At 45.3% G+C, this 19,917-nt stretch overlaps 1 protein-coding gene across 1 annotated transcript in view; it reads right to left on the bottom strand.

The window, feature by feature from the left end:
• Positions 1–3,012: 3,012 nt before the first annotated feature.
• LOC124545247 overlaps positions 3,013–19,917 on the bottom strand; it is a 32,262-nt gene continuing 15,357 nt past the window's right edge. The window contains exons 2-4 of the mRNA XM_047124120.1: positions 12,976–13,269; positions 6,523–6,723; positions 3,013–3,867 (exon numbers count right to left, since the gene is read on the bottom strand). Of these exons, the coding sequence (XP_046980076.1) occupies positions 3,613–3,867; positions 6,523–6,723; positions 12,976–13,269 (750 nt within the window). The 3' untranslated portion in view covers positions 3,013–3,612. The remainder of the gene's footprint in view (positions 3,868–6,522; positions 6,724–12,975; positions 13,270–19,917) is intronic.

Genomic DNA, 19,917 nt, shown 5'->3' with positions numbered 1-19,917 from the left:
AAAGAGTTAGTTGTTTTTCACAAGAACAATATCTTCTGAATCCATGTTAGCTATTTGTCACTAAATGGTTTTCTTCGAGGTGGCCCATAATGTTCGGACACAGTATATGTTCCAAAATCCAATTGTAAATCGGCGTTAGCGATACGCGTCTGTAATTCAGCGGGTTACTCATATTTCCTTTCTTGGGTATTGGTGTGCAACTTGCTACTTTTTGGGTACGGATCTTCCGACGAGCGGTTACATACGATTACTAAGGGTGAAGCTGTTGTATCAGCCTACTATGAAAGGAATCTGACTGTTATACAATCGGGGCCAGAGGCCTTGCCTTTATTAAGTGATTTGAGCTGCTTTTCTTCACCGAGGATATCTACTTCTAAGTTACACATGTTGGAAGTTGGAATTCTGGAATATTTACTTCGTCTTCTTTGGTGAAGGCATTTCGGAAAACGGAGACAGAGTTTTGTTGCGGAAACTATTAAATATCACCAATAAGTCTCATTTGTGATTGATATATGATAAAATGAGCTTAAATGAGTACGGATACAGAAAATTCCTGGCAGATGAAAACGGTATGCCGGACAGAGACTCCAACTCGGGACTTTTACCTTTCGCGAGCAAGTGCTCTGCCGAGTGAGCTACCCAAGCACGACTCACGACCAGTCCTAACAGCCTTGATTCTGCCAGTACCTCGTTGGCAACGTTCCAAACTTCACCGAAGCTCTCCTGTGAGCCTTGAAGAACTAGCACTCCTGGAAGAACTGGTACACAGTTTTAATCTGCCAGGAAGTTTCATATCAGCGCAGATTCCGCTGCAGAGTGAATATTTCATTCTGGAAAATCCACCAGGCTATGGCTAGGTCTGATATTCTTTCTTCCAGGAGTGCTAGTTCTGCAAGGTTCGCAGGAGAGCTTCTGTGAAGTTTGGAAGGTTGGAAACGAGGTATTGGCAGAATTAAAGCTGTGAGGACGAGTCATGAGTCGGGCCTGGGTAGGTCAGTCGTTAGAACACTTGCCCGAAAAAGGTAAAGGTTTCGAGTTCCAGCCGCTGTCCAGCACACAGTTTAAATCTGCCAGGAAGTTTCATACCAGCGCACACATGCCTGGCTATGGGTGCATTTTTCACAAATACGTGATGGCACCTATGCGTATAAGGAGCAAGTAGTGTCCTTTGGTATAGGCATTCATGCTGCATTCGCCTGGTTCCAAAGTTCATCTGTGGTGGTTGGCAATGGGTCATAGGGCTGTACCCGTCATTCCACCATATACTACACATTTTCGATTGGCGACACGTCTGGTGTTCTGTCAGGTCATGGCAAAATGCTGACGTCCTGTAACACCAAGAGGGTACGTGTTCATGCAGCAGCATGTGGTCGGGCATTGTATTGCTGAAAAATGGCATCTGGTGTGTTATGCAGAAAGGGTATGGCTTGGGTCCCAGGACGTCATTTACGTAGGGCGCACTGGTCACTGTGCCCCGGACACGCACCAACTATGATTTGCGGTTGTACCCAATAACACACCACACCATAAGACCTTGAGTTGACGCAGACCTTGAGTTGACGCTGCATATCTCGTGCGAATTCAGTCACTGTGATACCGCTCCCTCTGTCGACGGCGACCGAGAATGCGGCCACCGTTTTCAAACTAACACAACCTGGGCTCATCTGAATGCCACTCCTGTACACAGTGACGTCTTTGAATACACCATTGCCGTGTAATATGTTTCTGCACATTCATCAAAGGCAGGCGGAGAAGTGGACGGCGGTGCGCACGTAACCCACGCCGTAATGAGCGGCGACGGACTGTCAGCCCTGATAGTGTACGATGTGTTCCACTGTTGCGTCAAGAGTTGAGGAGGATGCAGTTCTCTCGTGTACTGCCATTCGGATGAGGTGTCGATCTTCTCAGGGGTGGTCGGCGGGGAGGGAACCGACCCACCTCATCGTGTTCTACGGCCTTCCGGAACCATTCTGCACACACCCGTTGCACTGCGAAACACTTCGTCCTACACGAGCAGCAATTTCCTGAATAGATGCATGATATTCTCTCATGCCAATAATGAGCCCTCTATTAAACTCACTGCACGTCTGCTCAAATGGCTCTGAGCACTATGGGACTTAATATCTGTGGTCATCAGTCCCCTAGAACTTAGAACGACTTAAACCCAACTAACCTAAGGACATCACACACATCCATGCCCGAGGCAGGATTCGAACCTGCGACCGTAGCAGTCGCGCGGTTCCGGACTGAGCGCCTAGAACCGCTAGACCACCGCGACCGACGCACGTCTGCTCCAGTCAAACTGATCCATTACCTTCGGTTTATAGCGACGACGAGAGCCGCTGGCACATTTTACCCGTAGGTGGTGGTGCGTTGCGATATCGATATTGACCATGAGCCCCCATGAAGACATGGTTCAAAAGCTACTCATTTCTGCAGAACATACCAATGTACACCTCCTGTGAATATGAATGTCGTATCACTAGTCGTTCAGGGTGCTCTGTTTTTTTTTCTGAACATGGGTGCATATTACCTATAAAGTCAATAGTGTTAGAGTCGAACATTTCGCATATGAACAGCTCTACACTCCTGTAAAAAAAAAAACAAGGACGATTGCAGTATGCTTTCGATAAGAGGAAGAAGTAAAAAAGATTAGATCTGCTCAACTGAGCCGGCCGGTGCGGCGGAGCGGTTCTAGGCGCTTCAGTCTGGAACCGCGCGGCCTCTACGGTCGCAGGTTCGAATCTTGCCTCGGACATGGATGTGTGTGATGTCCTTAGGTTAGGTTTAAGTAGTTCTAAGTTCTAGGGGACTGATGACCACAGATGTTGAGTCCCATAGTGCTCAGAGCCATACTTTTTTTTTTGGTCAACTGAATTTTTCAAATTCTTGATTTGAACCACGTCAAATTTCTTTGCAATGACCTCGTACATCAGTGGATTAGAACATCAATTAACTCAAAAATCTTGCAACGACAAATCACCATAACCCAAGAGTAATTGAGACAATGTCAACATTAAGTAACTCGGAGCATTACGGACCATTTTAATAGCATCAAAAAAGAATTACACATGCTATTAATTAAACAGAGGCAGTATTTAGAGATAATGGCAATGTGAGACCAGAGGACAAAATGTGTTGTTTAAGCCAGTTTCCATAATTTTAGTTGCTAGTGCTGATTTCGCACCATTTCTTACATTTGTCGGTACAATACTTAGGGATCTAAGTACAGTAACTTAATGAGAAATCACGGCAGGAAATAGTGTTTTGCAAGTTTGAGATGCTGATCATTCCTGTAAAAGTATGGTGAGAGTCCAGACTGTGTCCTTTGTTTATGTTGAGCAAAACGTTGGTGTTCCTACTGTGCATTGTAGTCTCCAGTCCGCGCGCGTGCTCTGCGTGCGTGTGTGTGTAAACTTTGACAAACTAGAGGAACAGCACTCCGTGTTGAGTACACATTTACAGACACTGCCTTTTTTAAAACATTTTTCCATGATCTTCATTGCGTATACCCATATATTTACTCATATACTTTGCGTGTCTAATAACTGCTCGAATTTTGCCTGAGTGGCACAGATATTGCACTATGACGAGAGCCGTGCCTACAGGTGGCTAGAGGTCCTCGCGGGGCGTGTCCCGGCGCCCCTCTGCGGCAGCCACGGCGCTGGCCGTGCAACGCCCCATGTCCGTCAGCAGGTCCTGCACCTCGAGGTCCAGCGGAGACCCGGCCGGCAGGCACTTCTGCACGAGCGCTTCCACTTGGTCCGCCACGGCGTCGGCATCTTCCGCGGCTGCCTCTTTCAGCTCTGCAGTGCGCGACAGCAGCTCTGGACCAAGCTCCACTAACAGCTGCGAGCGGCATTGAATCTGCAGCACACAGACCCACACAACAACGTGTAACTACTGCTGTTTTCTGATATATGTCAAAAATAGTCATCTGAGTTCGTCATATTATACATTCTGTACAAATGAAGACAGATACTTGGGGTGAACTGTAACTTACGCATAGGACTATTGTCTCCTACCTTCCAAACTTTACAGAAGCTCTCCTGCGAACCTTGCAGAACTAGCACTCCTGAAAGAAAGGATATTGCGGAGACATGGCTTAGCCACAGCCTAGGGGATGTTTCCAGAATGAGATTTTCACTCTGCAGCGGAGTGTGTGAGGTACTGGCAGAAATAAAGCTGTGAGGGCGGGGCGTGAGTCGTGCTTGGGTAGCTCAGTTGGTAGAGCACTTGCCCGCGAAAGGCAAAGGTCCCGAGTTCGAGTCTCGGTCCGGCCCACAGTTTTAATCTGCCAGGAAGTTTCAAGTTGTAACTTAATTGTGCCTGTTATAACGGAGAACGCAACACGTCTTTTGTTGCTGTGTCTCTGCCACCTTCTCTCGACGCACATTAGCTAGTGAACCAGCGAGCGGGCTATCACTCCCAGAGGGACCGCCACCGACAAGCAGTTGAACCTAAACTTACAACAGGTGCCAAAGTAATCTTTTAGTTTCGACGCGTAAGTTTCTGTCTCCTTTCATGGGGGAGGTATAGTCTACTGGCGCTGGACATCAGAAGAAACATTTTAACTTAGGCGTATATTTTAACGTTGAAAATGGAGTGACACATAAAACAGCGCGTAAATTTAATGATAGGATCGTGAATTTAACTTGGATATATCATTCAAGGGATGAGCAGAATCCTTTAAACCAATGGCAGAAATGTAACGTGAAATCCACCACTACTCCAGCACAATAATAATAATAATAAACTGTCGTCGATATGAAAGTAACAAGTGATATAGCAAAAATGAGTAAATATGAACAAACAAACAAACAAACACGGCAGTTAAAATAAGAAAATGAGTCACAGGTGAATTACGCTCTACTCACAGCAACGGAAGGGAGCTGCAACTACTTTAGGGTTTGAATAAGAAACTAGAATCACAGAATTATATCGTAACTAAAGCAGAAAAGAGTGCCACGGTAGTCATAATAGATCGCACCTCGGCAAGAACAGTGACACAATTGAAAAATACGATACTTGAGAAAATTCGACTTCAAGAATTAAGTCTATAAAATATAGTGAAATTGTGAGAGCTTCCTTTAAAGTTGGAGTAAGTATTGTTGACACTAAATTTCATCGTATTTTTCGCTGAGACACTTCATACGTATTTTTCAGAGATAAAAAAAGGCGTTTTGGAGGGGCACATTGGTGTTATTCCTGGTGCCATGTTGCGGGGACCCATTGGGTATGACGTCAGGTCTCGGCTGGCAGTGATTGACGTAGCTCTGACGGCACTGTGATACTTCACAGATATCCTGCATCCTTATGCGTTACGTCTTACGTAGCAGTATTTTGGTGCCATTTTTCAACAAGATAATGCTCGTCCACAAACGCTAGGTGTCTCTCTGAACTGTATGCATGATGTGAAACATGTGTGAAACCTTCTCGGACGTCAACTCCATCCCATTGGCAGTATCCAGAATATAAAGCATCACTTACAACAGTTGTGGGGTAGCTTGACTAAGAAGGGAATGCAACGGCCTTGCGACACCCTTTCCAACCAGGCAAGTATATGCTTCGAGGCCAGAGGAGGTGTAACGTCATTCTGATAATCAATCTGCCAACTTCTTTGTAAATTTGGTAATCACTGAAATAGTGTCACATACTCTCACAGCCGGTGGGGTTTGATTTCCTTTTCTTCTACCCTTTTGGGTACTTCACTTTTTTTGTCAAGCGGTGTAATTCTGTTAGTTTTAGTGTGTACTGGCGGAAGATAAGATGGAGACAAATTGTAGGATAACAGTGGTAGTGAATGGTGAAGTACGGTAGTTGATGCAGTCTTAATTAACAATAGAAAGTTACGGTGAGGGAAAATAGAAATCTGTTAGCTATATTAGTGCATTTTCTATTTATCATTAAATGCCACAATACAGGAAAAACTGACTGATGACGGTAATATTTTGAGTAAGAATGAACACAGCTTGTGTTTAAATTGTAGGTGACAGGCTACAGTGCAATAAATGAGTAAATAAATACATAAATCTGCCTCAAACACAAGTCGCCACCAGCCATCATCGAACAATGTGGATTATTCACTGACTCGAAACCGGAATGTTACCTTTCGCAGGAACTTCTCTTGCCAACTGAGCTATTTAGGGACGATTCACGACCAGCTCTCAGAACTTCACTCTCCTGTCTTCGAAACCTCAAGGAAGCTCTCCTCCATACCTTGCTGGACTACCACTGCTGAAAGAAAGATGTTCAGGAGGAAGTCATGCTGTGAGGATGGTCCGTGAGCTGTGCCTGGATAGCTCAGCCGATGTGAGTTTGGGACGTGAAAGGCAAGGTTCCAAGTTCGAATTCCGGTCCAGCACGTAGCCATAATTTGCCAGGAAGTTTCAGAACGTGCACAGTCTGCTGCAGAGTGGAAGAATGCTTCTGGATGCAGGATAACCATTTCGGGTGCTACGTAACACCATTGGATGAGTGTTATAACAGCATCTCCTATGACCCCTTAGACAGGGTGCTTACCTTGACGAGCGTGTCGTCTAGTTTGGAGCAGCTCTTGGCATCCGCGATGAGTCCCCGGGCCGTGCCGTTGAGTTCCTTGATGGCAGCCAGCAGCCTTACGCTACCCATCAGGCAGCCCAGGGTTTCGCTGCCCAGCGCAGCCTCCAGCTCTGCCAGGTGCTCACGTTCCTCCACCAGGCACGACGTGAAGTTCGTAGCTGTCTGCAAACAGTCGCGTCCCAAGGTTCGAGAAGTAGCAGGAAATTAACAGCTTGTAAGCCCCTTATGCATTATTTCCCTTATGGTTCATTTACATTTAGGTATCGGACTGATTGATGAGTAGCAGTTCTCATCTATAAACTGCACTTGAATCAATTAATTCCAGAGCAGCACACATTCACCATATTTACTTCTGAGAAAATCAATAATTTTTGTATATCTCTGAAAATATTTAGTTTATTACACCGATATTTTGTGTGCGGCTAGGTAACGTATGTGTATATAACCTTGTTTAATATAAGTGAAGTCAGATGAAACATTTAAGTACAAAAACATAAAAAAATCTGGTTTTGGTGCTGATTCTGGAAGTCACAGCCCAAATTAAGTTATCTAGGAAAAAATAAAATTTATTGTGAATTAAATGTGTGTACAATAGCGTGAATAATACATTCGCCATTCTAATCTGAGTCCCTGACTTCAGACTTCACTTCCTGAATCAGCATGTTTCTCCTATTGCGTTTCACATTTCTGCATCAGTTCTTCAGAATTCCCAGTGTCTACCTTGGGAGCTTTTATTGCTATGTCATCATCATAAGTACAACAGATAAACATCCGATGATTAAGAATCCGTTTCTGTCGGAACTGAAATGTATCGGTGACCAGGCCACTAGCAGTATTGCTTACCATCACACAGTTCTTACGGTGCTCGATGATTTCACACGTCCCCGCTTTCGACTTCCATTGACGGTGACCAATATTTTATACAGGGTGATTCGGCAACCCCTACCCAAGAGTTTTATGCAATTTGCAAGGCCTTCAAATACCACATGCAAGATTCTCATGTTTTCTTCAGCTTAGCGCAACCTATTGGTCCTACAGAAAAAAATGAACGGGACCATTTTGTAGGAAATTGGATGTAGCGAAGTCTTGTGTTGGGATACGTTATCGCTAGAGGATGTAGTTTTCTAATTATTCAAGAAAAGAACACAAAAGTTACCTCCAAACCCGTGTTTCTTTAATAACTCAAAAGCCATGGTTTCCAACAAAAACGCATCCCAGAACAAAATTTAACTACATCAAATTTTCTACATAAACTTCCTGTTTATTTTTTCTGTACCATTAATAGTTGGCGCGTAGCGAGTGACAGAATACGAAAATCTCGTGCGTGATTTTTGGAAGTTTGTGGGCTACATAAAACCTATCGGTTGGGGCAGCTAAATCAACCTGTGCGTTATTTTTCAGAGGAACGGCTTCTTTTAAACTGGAGAAAAAGGCTTTGCAAGCTTTGAACGTAGATTGCTCAGAATCAACAACGCTTATGTTACTAGCAATTTCCTTGATAATTTTATCCATTTACTTGCTGTGTAGACAGTATTCCCCTTTCTTTTTTCAGCTGTATACAGGCAGAATTACAGTCACAAGGCAGGAAAGTGGCCTAGTTCATGGACCTGTGTTGTTGTATCACTGCCTCCACTTTTGTTGTAATTACTTGAGAATTTTTTGCTGTTTTGTCAATAATTTGACTAATGTGGGATGAATACACTGACGCCAGTAACTCGAATAGTGGCAAAAGGTGGATTTCTGCTGTTTTGGAATGGCTTCTTTCGTTGGTAACGATGATCATGTGCCTTAAACACGAGCGTGGTTGTATTTCATGTTTTAAAAGTTGAGAGACAAACCTGAAATGAGAAGAGTTTTACAGTAGAATTTATGTCATGAGTTTATTTTGAAAATAGTTATATCTATCTGTTCGAAGTCCCATCCAGTCTAAATATCACGATTCTTTTTGGCAGAGTCGAATAATCAGAATGTTAGTCATCTGAAAGTTAATTTAGCAGAGCCTGCTTATCTGCCCGTATGACTCAAAATCACAAAACTTCATAGTCAATGTTTTAAATATGTTCAACAGTCACCGTACGACCCTTCAGATGCAAGCAGCCATCGATGAGGAGCTTCAATTAAGTTGGCATGTTGTTATTGATGATGATGATGATGATGATTTGAAGTTCAGTGCGACGGCAGGTTTGATACAGCACACAAAATTAGCCTATTCTCTGCAAATCTCTTTATCTCTTCATAATTACTGCAAACTACATCTCTTTGAACCTACTTATTGTGTACAAATAGTTTTACATCACCATCCTTTCCTTCCACATTTCCCTCCATTACAAGATTAAGTGGGTATTGTTTTGATACTTTAGGATGCATGCTCTTGACTTATCCCTTCGGTTACTTTTGTTGTACCATAAAGCCAGTTTCCTCGTAATTTGAATCAGTGCCTCGTCTTTAGTTAGTCAATCCAGCCTTCAGTACACTTCCGTAACACCAAGTAACAAAAGTTTCTATTTTCATCTTGTCTGTGTTTTTCACCGTGTACGTTTCACTTCTGTACAAGGCTGCCCGTCATATAAATACCTTCAGGAAAGACTTTCTAAAATTTAAATTTACAAATTCGACGCTTAGAAATTTCTCTTTTAAAAAGCCCTTTCCTTGCTACCATCAGTTAGAATTCGATAGCCTGTACTGCGGCCATGATCAGTTATTTTGCAGCTCAAATAGCTAAGCTCTCAACTACTTCTACCGTCTCATTCGCTAATCTAATTCCCTCAGCTTCACCTAATTTAATTCGACTGCATTCGATTATCTTTGTTTTACTTCTGCCGATCAGCTTATAATCTCTGTCTGTTGAATTAAACTATTCTGCCTAGTCTTTAGCTGCTTCTGACAAAATTGCGTCGTCAGCGGACATCAGAAGCTTTTGGTTTTGCTTCTTGGACTTAAATATCCGCACCGTATTTTCCTTGCTTCCCTTCTCATTGTACACTGGCTTCAATCCTGTGTCTCTTCCTTCTCAATCACTGCTTTTCTTTCACATAAATGAAATACATTCGCAGTTGAGAGTAGGGACTGCCATTAGCTGTATCATGGAATAACGACAATTAAAATTTGTGCTAGACCGAGACTCGAACCCGGTTTCACCACTGATTGCTATTAGTCTATCCGAGTATGCTTCACGGACAGCCCCAAACGTTGATATGTCGTCAATCACGCGTATACCACCTGCACACGTAAATCCATTATGTATATTCCCGTACGGGGGAGACATTTTAATTGAAAGCCTTCTGCAGCGATATTGCATTGCAACACCGTACGCAACTCTTTCATGTCTTTCGACTCTTGTAACAGCAGTGTGGATTCTGAACAAGTTGCAGATAACTCTCTGTTCCCTGTTTTTTTTTTTATCTTTGTTAATGAAATATAATTTTTATTTGCCTATGTTTATTAACTAATCCTCTTACTGATTTGACCAAATTACAACCATCGTTGCAATATGAGGCTGTAGAGTGGTGAGGTGTTGACAGATGTGAAAGCCGGCCGCGGTGGTCTAGCGGTTCTAGGCGCTCAGTCCGGAACCGCGCGACTGCTACGGTCGCAGGTTCGAATCCTGCCTCGGGCATGGATGTGTGTGATGTCCTTAGGTTAGTTAGGTTTAAGTAGTTCTAAGTTCTAGGGGACTGATGACCACAGATGTTAAGTCCCATAGTGCTCAGAGCCATTTGAACCATTTGAACAGATGTGAAAATTACCGAACTATCAGTTTAATAAGTCACGGCTGCAAAATTCTAACGAGAATTCTTTATAGACGAATAAAAAAACTGGTAGAAGCCGACCTCGGGGAAGATCAGTTTGAATTCTGTAGAAATATTGGAACACGTGAGGCAATACGACCCTACGACTAATCTTAGAAATTAGATTAAAGAAAGGCAAACCTACGTTTCTAGCATTTGTAGACTTACAGAAAGCTTTTGACAATGTTCATTGGAATACTGTCTTTCAAATTCTGAAGGTGGCAGGAGTAAAATACAGGGAGCGAAAGGCTATTTACAATTTGTACAGAAACCAGGTGGCAGTTATAAGAGTCGAGGGGCATGAAAGGGAAGCAGTGGTTGGGAAGGGATTGAGACAGGGTTGTAGCCTCTTCCCGATGTTATTCAATCTGTATATTGAGCAAGCAGTAAAGGAAACAAAAGAAAAATTCGGAGTAGGTATTAAAATCCATGGAGAAGAAATAAAAACTTTGAGGTTCGCCGATGACATTGTAATTCTGTCAGAGACAGCAAAGGACTTGGAAGAGCAGTTGAACGGAATGGACATTGTCTTGAAAGGAGGATATAAGATGAACATCAACAAAAGAAAAACGAGGATAATGGAATGTAGTCGAATTAAGCCGGGTGATGCTGGGGGAATTACACTACTGGCCATTCAAATTGCTACACCAAGAAGAAATGCAGATGACAAACGGGCATTAATTGGACAAATATATTATACTAGAACTGACATGTGATTACATTTTCACGCAATTTGGGTGCATAGATCCTGAGAAATCAGTACCCAGAACAACCACCTCTGGCCAGGCTTGGATGGTGTGTACAGGTACAGCTGCCCATGCAGCTTCAACACGATACCACAGTTCGTCAAGAGTAGTGACTGGCGTATTGTGACGAGCCAATTACCCGGCTACCATTGACGAGACGTTTTCAATTGGTGAGAGGTCTGGAGAATGTGCTGGCCAGGGCAGCAGTCGAACATTTTCTGTATCCAGATAACCCGTACAGGACCTGCAACATGCGGTTGTGCATTATCCTGCTGAAATGTAGGGTTTCGCAGTTATCGAATGAAGGGTAGAGTCACGGGTCGTAACACACCTGAAATGTAACGTCCACTGTTCAAAGTGGCGTCAATGCGAACAAGAGGTGACCGAGACGTGTAACCAATGGCACCCCATACTATTACGCTGGGTGATACGCCAGTATGGGAATGACGAATACACGCTTCCAATGTGCGTTCACCGCGATGTCGCCAAACACGGATGCGACCAAAATGATGCTGTAAACAGAACTTAGATTCATCCGAAAAAATGACGTTTTGCCATTCGTGCACCCAGGTTCGTCGTTGAGTACGCCTTTGCAGGCGCTCCTGTCTGTGATGCAGCATCAAGGGTACCGCAGCCATCGTCTCCGAACTGATAGTCCATGCTGCTGCAAACGTCATCGAACTGTTCGTGCAAATGGTTGTTGTCTTGCAAACGTCCCCATCTGTTGACTCAGGGATCGAGACGTGGCTGCACGATCCCTTACAGCCATGCGGATGAGATGCCTGTCATCTCGACTGCTAGTGATACGAGGCCGTTGGGATCCAGCACGGCGTTCCGTATTACCCTGCTGAACCCACCGATTCCATATTCAGCTAACAGTCATCGAATCTCGACCAACGCGAGCAGCAATGTCGCGATACGATAAACCGCAATCGCCATAGGCTACAATCCGTCCCTTATCAAAGTCAGAAACGTGATGGTACGCATTTCTCCTCCTTACAAGAGGCATCACAACAACGTTTCACCAGGCAACGCCGTTCAACTGCTGTTTGTGTATGAGAAATCGGTTGGTATTGTTCCTCATGAGAGCACGTTGTAGGTGTCGCCACCGGCGTCAACCTTGTGTGAATGCTCTGAAAAGCTAATCATTTGCATGCCACAGCCTCTTCTTCCTGTCGGTTAAATTTCACGTCTGTAGCACGTCATCTTTGTGGTGTAGCAATTTTGATGGCCAGTAGTGTAGCTTAGCAAATGAGACACGTAAAGTAGTAAAGGAGTTTTCCTATTTGAGGAGCAAAATAACTAATGATGGTTGAAGTAGAGAGGAGATGAAATGTAGACTGAAAATGGCAAGGAAAGCGTTTCTGAAGAATAGAAATTGATTAACGTCGAGTTTAGATTTAAGTGCCAGGAAGTCATTTCTGAAAGTATTTGTATGGAGTGCAGCCATGTATGGAAGTGATACATGGACGATAAGTAGTTTGGACAAGAAGAGAATTGAAGCTTTCGAAATGTGGTGCTACAGAAGAATGCTGAAGATTAGATGGGTAGAGCACATAACTAATGAGGAGTTATTGAATAGAATTGGGGAGAAGAGGAGTTTGTGGCACAACTTGACTAGAAGAAGTGATCGGTTGGTAGGACATGTTCTGAGACATCGAGGGATCACCAATTTAGTACTGGAGGGCAGCGTGGAGGGTAAAAATCGTAGAGGGAGACCAAGAGATGAATACACTAAGCAGATTCAGAAGGATGGGAGATGAAGAAACTTGCTCAGGGTAAAGTAGCATGGAGAGGTGCACCAAACCAGTCTCAGGACTGAAGACCACAACAACAACAACAACAACAACAACAGAGTGGTGAGGTTCAAAATTGGCTACCTGCTTGGCGATGAGCGTGAGCTCCTTGGCGAGCTTCTGGAGAGCGTCGTCGGCCTGCTGCACCAGCCCCCCGCCACGGTCCAGAGCCGCCTGCAGGGCGGCAGTGGGTGTGGCCTTGCGCTCGCCGCCCTGCGCCCTGGCGGCGCGCCGCATCTCGTCGAAGACGGCGCGCATCGCCATCTGGATGGCGTCGCCCCGGTCCGGCGCCGCCGCCACCACCTGCCGCAGGATCTCCATCTTCTCCGGGTCCATGCCCTCGATGGGCACGTCCTGGCCGACGGCAGCCTCAGGCACCTGCAACCACGCTCTGTCTCAGCTCTGCAGAGGTCGTGCTCGCCATATGAAGGGGCAGAGACTCCTTTGGCACAGACTGGATTGAGGAATATCTAGCAAGCAGAATACACCATATTAATATCAGATGTAATTTTCAGACGTAAAAATATTAGCTTCGTACATAAGTTCCTAGCGTCGTTCTATAAAATAAACATAGCAGATACACATAACAGAGACTTCAGTCATGAATAATATAAGGGGCGTTAAAAAATAATCGAACCGGAGTCTGGAATCCACAAACCGGTGACAGGAGGGTAATATCGTGGCGTGTGTAACGAGGTGTGATCCCGACCAGGGTGCCTATTCTGTATCTTTCCGCCATTGTGCCGATCGTTTCGGTACTCAAGAGCACCGAGCGGGTTCCCAGGTAGATGCCCTGTTTCTTCACTTCCGCAAGGCGTTCAATACAGTTCCCCACAGTCGCTTAATGAACAAAGTAAGAGCATATGGACTATCAGGCCAATTGTGTGATTGGATTGAAGAGTTCCTAGATAATAGAACGCAGCATGTCATTCTCAATGGAGAGGAGTCTTCCGAAGTAAGATTGATTTCAGGTGTGCCGCAGGGGAGTGTCGTAGGACCGTTGCTATTCACAGTATACATAAATGACCTTGTGGATGACATCGGAAGTTCACAGTGGAAACTTGTACTGAAATGCAGGAGGATCTGCAGCGAATTGACGCATGGTGCAGGGAATGGCAACTGAATCTCAATGTAGACAAGTGTAATGTGCTGCGAATACATAGAAAGAAACATCCCTTATCATTTAGCTACAATATAGCAGGTCAGCAACTGGAAGCAGTTAATTCCATAAATTATCTAGGAGTTCACATTAGGAGTAATTTAAAATGGAATGATCATATAAAGTTGATCGTCGGTAAAGCAGATGCCAGACTGAGATTCATTGGAAGAATCCTAAGGAAATGCAATCCGAAAACAAAGAAAGTAGGTTACAGTACGCTTGTTCGCCCACTGCTTGAATACTGCTCAGCAGTGTGGAATCCGTACCAGATAGGGTTGATGGAAGAGATAGAGAAAATCCAACAGAGAGCAGCGCGCTTCGTTACAGGATCATTTAGTAATCACGAAAGCGTTACGGAGATGATTAACTCCAGTGGAAAACTCTGCAAGAGAGACACTCAGTAGCTCGTTACGGGCTTTTGTTGAAGTTTCGAGAACATACCTTCACCGAGGAGTCAAGCAGTATATTGCTGCCTCCTTCGTATATTTCGCGAAGAGACCATGAGGATAAAATCAGAGAGAATAGAGCCCACACAGAGGCATACCGACAATCCTTCTTCCCACGAACAATACGAAACTGGAATAGAAGGGAGAACCGATAGAGGTACTCAAGGTACCCTCCGCCACACACCGTCAGGTGGATTGCGGAGTTTGGATGTAGATGTACTCGAATTAGAGTCCCATCTTTATTCAGTATGCATTTCGGTAGCGATACAGTTCGGGTCTAGAGAACCGAAGCGCTGTTGTCGGTTCGCGTCGCGCAAGCCAATCAAAAGCAAGCGGCCGCACATCCGCGCATGCGCACTGCAGCGCGCACAGCGCCACAAACGCAAAGTGGCTAGCAGACGACACAGGCGCACTATTCTTCGCAGTATCGAACTTGCGTTTTCGCAGTACAAAGTGTTGCTAAAATACCAGCGGAAATGTCGGACGACAATTATTCTCAGCTGAAATGCGTAGAAATTTTTACAGTTCCCCTGACCGCATGTTTCCATGCAAGCATAATAGCGATAGTGTTTTTGACTGTATTCTGCAGATTGTCGTAAATTCCGCATTATGTCATCTTATTCTCATTCACACTGACATCGTGTTTTGGATTCTACGTTTCGGAAAATGAGTTAGGAATAGTGTGTAGTACCATATTGCACTGATACATCTATAAAAACACCCGAAAAATTGATTGAGAGTTTCAAAGACTAAGAAGGTAAACAGAATGTGGTTGTAACTCGCTCCTAGAGATCCAAATGATTAAGTAGCCCATTTCCCTATATGATACGTCAACGATTTTGGTCTTAAAAACAAAATTTAAAAAACGTGTTTTCGAGAGCTCCTGCAGTTCATCGAAGTTTATAACATGCATCTCATGAATGAAAATGTTTCGTATATGGTGCTACAGTCTAAAAATATTACGGCGGAGATCTTTCATCTTTGTTTACTGTTGTTGAGGATTCGATCGCAGATAAAGACTTGTGACAAGCATCGATTATGAAGATGACTGCTGCTAGTTACATTCCCAGTAATTTAAGTTCTGCTCTTAGATTCCTGTCTAACCGCATACTCGGAAATCGCTACATATTCGGAAAAAATTGCGAATTTTTTCTGACAAGAAAAAAATATAAAGGTCACTGTCAGTTGTTTCACTCACAGCAATTTCATCTCAAACAGTTTTATATTTCGTATTTTAAACACACAGAAATCACGAAATCATTACTGAGGAAGTGCGCTATTACATGTAAGTAATATTGCAGAATTACACGAATAACAATGTCTCAGAACGTGTTGCATATATGAAGAGGAAAAAAAATTTTTGACTCCATCCGTGCGCGAATCCGTGTTCTTACGTGTAAAAAAAAAAAAAAAAAATGGTTCAAATGGTTCTGAGCACTATGGGACTTAACTTCTGAGGTCATCAATCCCCTAGAACTTAGAACTACTTAAACCTAACTAACCGAAGCACATCACATACTCCCATGCCCGAGGCAGGATTCGAACCTGCGACCGTAGCGTTCGCGCGGTTCCAGACTGTATCGCCTAGAACCGCTCGGCCACACCGGCCGGCTGTTACGTGCAATCCCGCGCTCTAACCACTTCGCTATGCTAAACAACAGCTACGCGCGGCTGAATTCTTGTACTATTACAGGGGAACGTAGGCTGACTTCATTGCCAAACGATGCTGCGTAAGTCAGAAATGCGTAATAGTTTGGAAGGTTTCTAATATCAGGCCTCACATAATTGCTTTCCATTGTTACTTCAAAGTTGTAAACACGTTTCCATAATTACTGAATAAACCATTTGTGGGAAAAAGTGCAGAAAGTCACTAGTAACGTCAGTTCACACTCATGTAATATACATTCCTGGAAATGGAAAAAAGAACACATTGACACCGGTGTGTCAGACCCACCATACTTGCTCCGGACACTGCGAGAGGGCTGTATAAGCAATGCTCACACGCACGGCACAGCGGACACGCCAGGAACCGCGGTGTTGGCCGTCGAATGGCGCTAGCTGCGCAGCATTTGTGCACCGCCGCCGTCAGTGTCAGCCAGTTTGCCGTGGCATACGGAGCTCCATCGCAGTCTTTAACACTGGTAGCATGCCGCGACAGCGTGGACGTGAACCGTATGTGCAGTTGACGGACTTTGAGCGAGGGCGTATAGTGGGCATGCGGGAGGCCGGGTGGACGTACCGCCGAATTGCTCAACACGTGGGGCGTGAGGTCTCCACAGTACATCGATGTTGTCGCCAGTGGTCGGCGGAAGGTGCACGTGCCCGTCGACCTGGGACCGGACCGCAGCGACGCACGGATGCACCCCAAGACCGTGGGATCCTACGCAGTGCCGTAGGGGACCGCACCGCCACTTCCCAGCAAATTAGGGACACTGTTGCTCCTGGGGTATCGGCGAGGACCATTCGCAACCGTCTCCATGAAGCTGGGCTACGGTCCCGCACACCGTTAGGCCGTCTTCCGCTCACGCCCTAACATCGTGCAGCCCGCCTCCAGTGGTGTCGCGACAGGCGTGAATGGAGGGACGAATGGAGACGTGTCGTCTTCAGCGATGAGAGTCGCTTCTGCCTTGGTGCCAATGATGGTCGTATGCGTGTTTGGCGCCGTGCAGGTGAGCGCCACAATCAGGACTGCATACGACCGAGGCACACAGGGCCAACACCCGGCATCATGGTGTGGGGAGCGATCTCCTACACTGGCCGTACACCACTGGTGATCGTCGAGGGGACACTGAATAGTGCACGGTACATCCAAACCGTCATCGAACCCATCGTTCTACCATTCCTAGCCCGGCAAGGGAACTTGCTGTTCCAACAGGACAATGCACGTCCGCATGTATCCCGTGCCACCCAACGTGCTCTAGAAGGTGTAAGTCAACTACCCTGGCCAGCAAGATCTCCGGATCTGTCCCCCATTGAGCATGTTTGGGACTGGATGAAGCGTCGTCTCACGCGGTCTGCACGTCCAGCACGAACGCTGGTCCAACTGAGGCGCCAGGTGGAAATGGCATGGCAAGCCGTTCCACAGGACTACATCCAACATCTCTACGATCGTCTCCATGGGAGAATAGCAGCCTGCATTGCTGCGAAAGGTGGATATACACTGCACTAGTGCCGACATTGTGCATGCTCTGTTGCCTGTGTCTATGTGCCTGTGGTTCTGTCAGTGTGATCATGTGATGTATCTGACCCCAGGAATGTGTCAATAAAGTTTCCCCTTCCTGGGACAATGAATTCACGGTGTTCTTATTTCAATTTCCAGGAGTGTATGTAAGCAGAGCCGATGTCTTGCTATTTAACGATCTTTAAACTCTTATTTGCTTTAAAATAACACGTATTTTGAGAGAATATTGACCGAAAATGTTTTCTTTTTGGATCAATCATTCACAGTAACAACCTAACCTAACCATATCTCTAACAAAGGAAAATGGTCTCTTATGAACTCACTTTTCAACCGGATGCATCCTCTGGTGATTCTTTAGTAACACAATCACTAAATCCAAAGCTAAAACCACTAAATATATTTAAAATAACAAATTATAGGTGTACATAAACCACAGCTTACCGATCGACAGGGCCACACCGAAATCCAAAATCTCTCGGTACAATTGTCGTAAAATCGACGGGTGGACTGTTCGGTAACAGGCTTAATGAATAGGATATTTCGATAAAGAATCGAAAATGACGTTACTACCGAAACAAACCAACTACACCGATCGATATGAACGATACAGAATAGGGCCTCCGAGCGCGGAAGTTAGCAGCCCGTCGCTAAAGGGCACGAGTGCACGTCACGTGACTATACAGAGCTAGCACCAGCATGCATCAATCGTCCAACGCTGCCAGTCGCATTGCAAACAGTGACATAGAGACGTCAAAAGAAGAGCAAAGAGAGGTTGTTCGTTTTCTGACAGCGGAAGGAGTAGGAGGAATGGATATTCATTGGCGAATATCACAAGTGTACAGCGAACACTGCATGTCCGTTGCAAGGGTCAAGGCGTGATACAAGCGCTTCAGGAAGGACGGGTGTCGTCAGCCGATGATGCACGGTCTGGAGCACCACATTGCATTACCGATGACATCGTCCAGCTGGTAGATGCACTCATTGCCCAGGTCCGCTGAGTGACAGTGAAAGCCATAGTCGCCGTGATCGGATTGAGTGTCGGAAGTGTTCACAGCATCATGAAGGAACGACTGCACATTCAGTATGTGCTCAACGGGTGCCCAACATTCTTCGACCACACAAGGAAGCATGTCGAATGGCCCACTGTCTTGCTCGTCTGCAGCGCTATTCTCGGAAAGGGAATTCGTTCCTGGCACGAGTGGTGGTTGGAGATGAGTCATGGTGTCATCACTTCGAACCGGAATCAAAACGACAAAGTCTCCAGTGGAAGCATCCAGGGTCACAACCACCAAAAAAAGCCAAGGCCATCCATACGAGTGCAGTAAAGGTTATGCTGACGTTCTTCTTTGACCAAGATGGCCCCCTTCTGATTCACTTCCTGCAGCAAGGGACAACATTGAATGCACAGCGTTACTCGCAAACCTTGACCACCCTTCGCCAAGCGATCAAATCAAAACGACCTGGCAATCTCACCCGTGAGATCATTCTGTTCCACGACAATTCAAAGCTTCATACGGCCAACAGAGTCGCGGCACTGCTGCAGAAATTCAAATGGGAGGTTCTCGGCCACCTTCCATAGAGTCCGGACCTCTCTCCCTGTGATTACGCCAGTTTTAGTCCCCTTAAAAGGTTCTGAGAGGCAAACGATTCACCTCGGACGACGAACGTCCAACTCTACGCGCGGAACTGGTTAACATCACAGCACCGGGAATTTTATGACACAACCATTCACCGCCTTGTGTCACAGTGGAACAAGTGTCAATACTTCAAACATACAGGTACTGGTTTCTGTAATTATGCCTCCGGCCCGTTTCTTTATGAACGCCCCCTACATATTCTCCTTCTCTATTTACGAGAGTGTCCCATCGATGGGATAACTGTAGAAATCACGTAGTTCTGAGGCAAAAAACACGTCGAGCCATGTTCGGAGAGCATTTTCATCCGGAAAGGAAGTTCCTTGAAAGTTGTTCGACAGAGAACAGAGAAGGTGAAAATCTGAGGGTGCAAGATCAGGTGGGTGCAGAATGACTTCGCAATCCAACTCCTGTTAGTGTTGTTTGTCAGTCAAGCAGAATGCCGGCCGTCGTTGCGGTGGCGTAGCATCACTTCACGCAGTCTACCAGGTCGTCGGTCTTGGATTGTGTCTGAAAAATATCTAGGTTGTTGACAATAAATGTCAACAGTGGTGGGCACACTTCGGGGAACAATTTGTAGTAGTGAGGGAGGACAAGTCACTCTCA

Source organism: Schistocerca americana, chromosome 8, assembly GCF_021461395.2.
Source record: "Schistocerca americana isolate TAMUIC-IGC-003095 chromosome 8, iqSchAmer2.1, whole genome shotgun sequence".
NCBI classification, from domain to species: Eukaryota; Metazoa; Arthropoda; class Insecta; order Orthoptera; family Acrididae; genus Schistocerca; species Schistocerca americana.
This window is presented reverse-complemented; position numbering and strand designations above follow the sequence as displayed.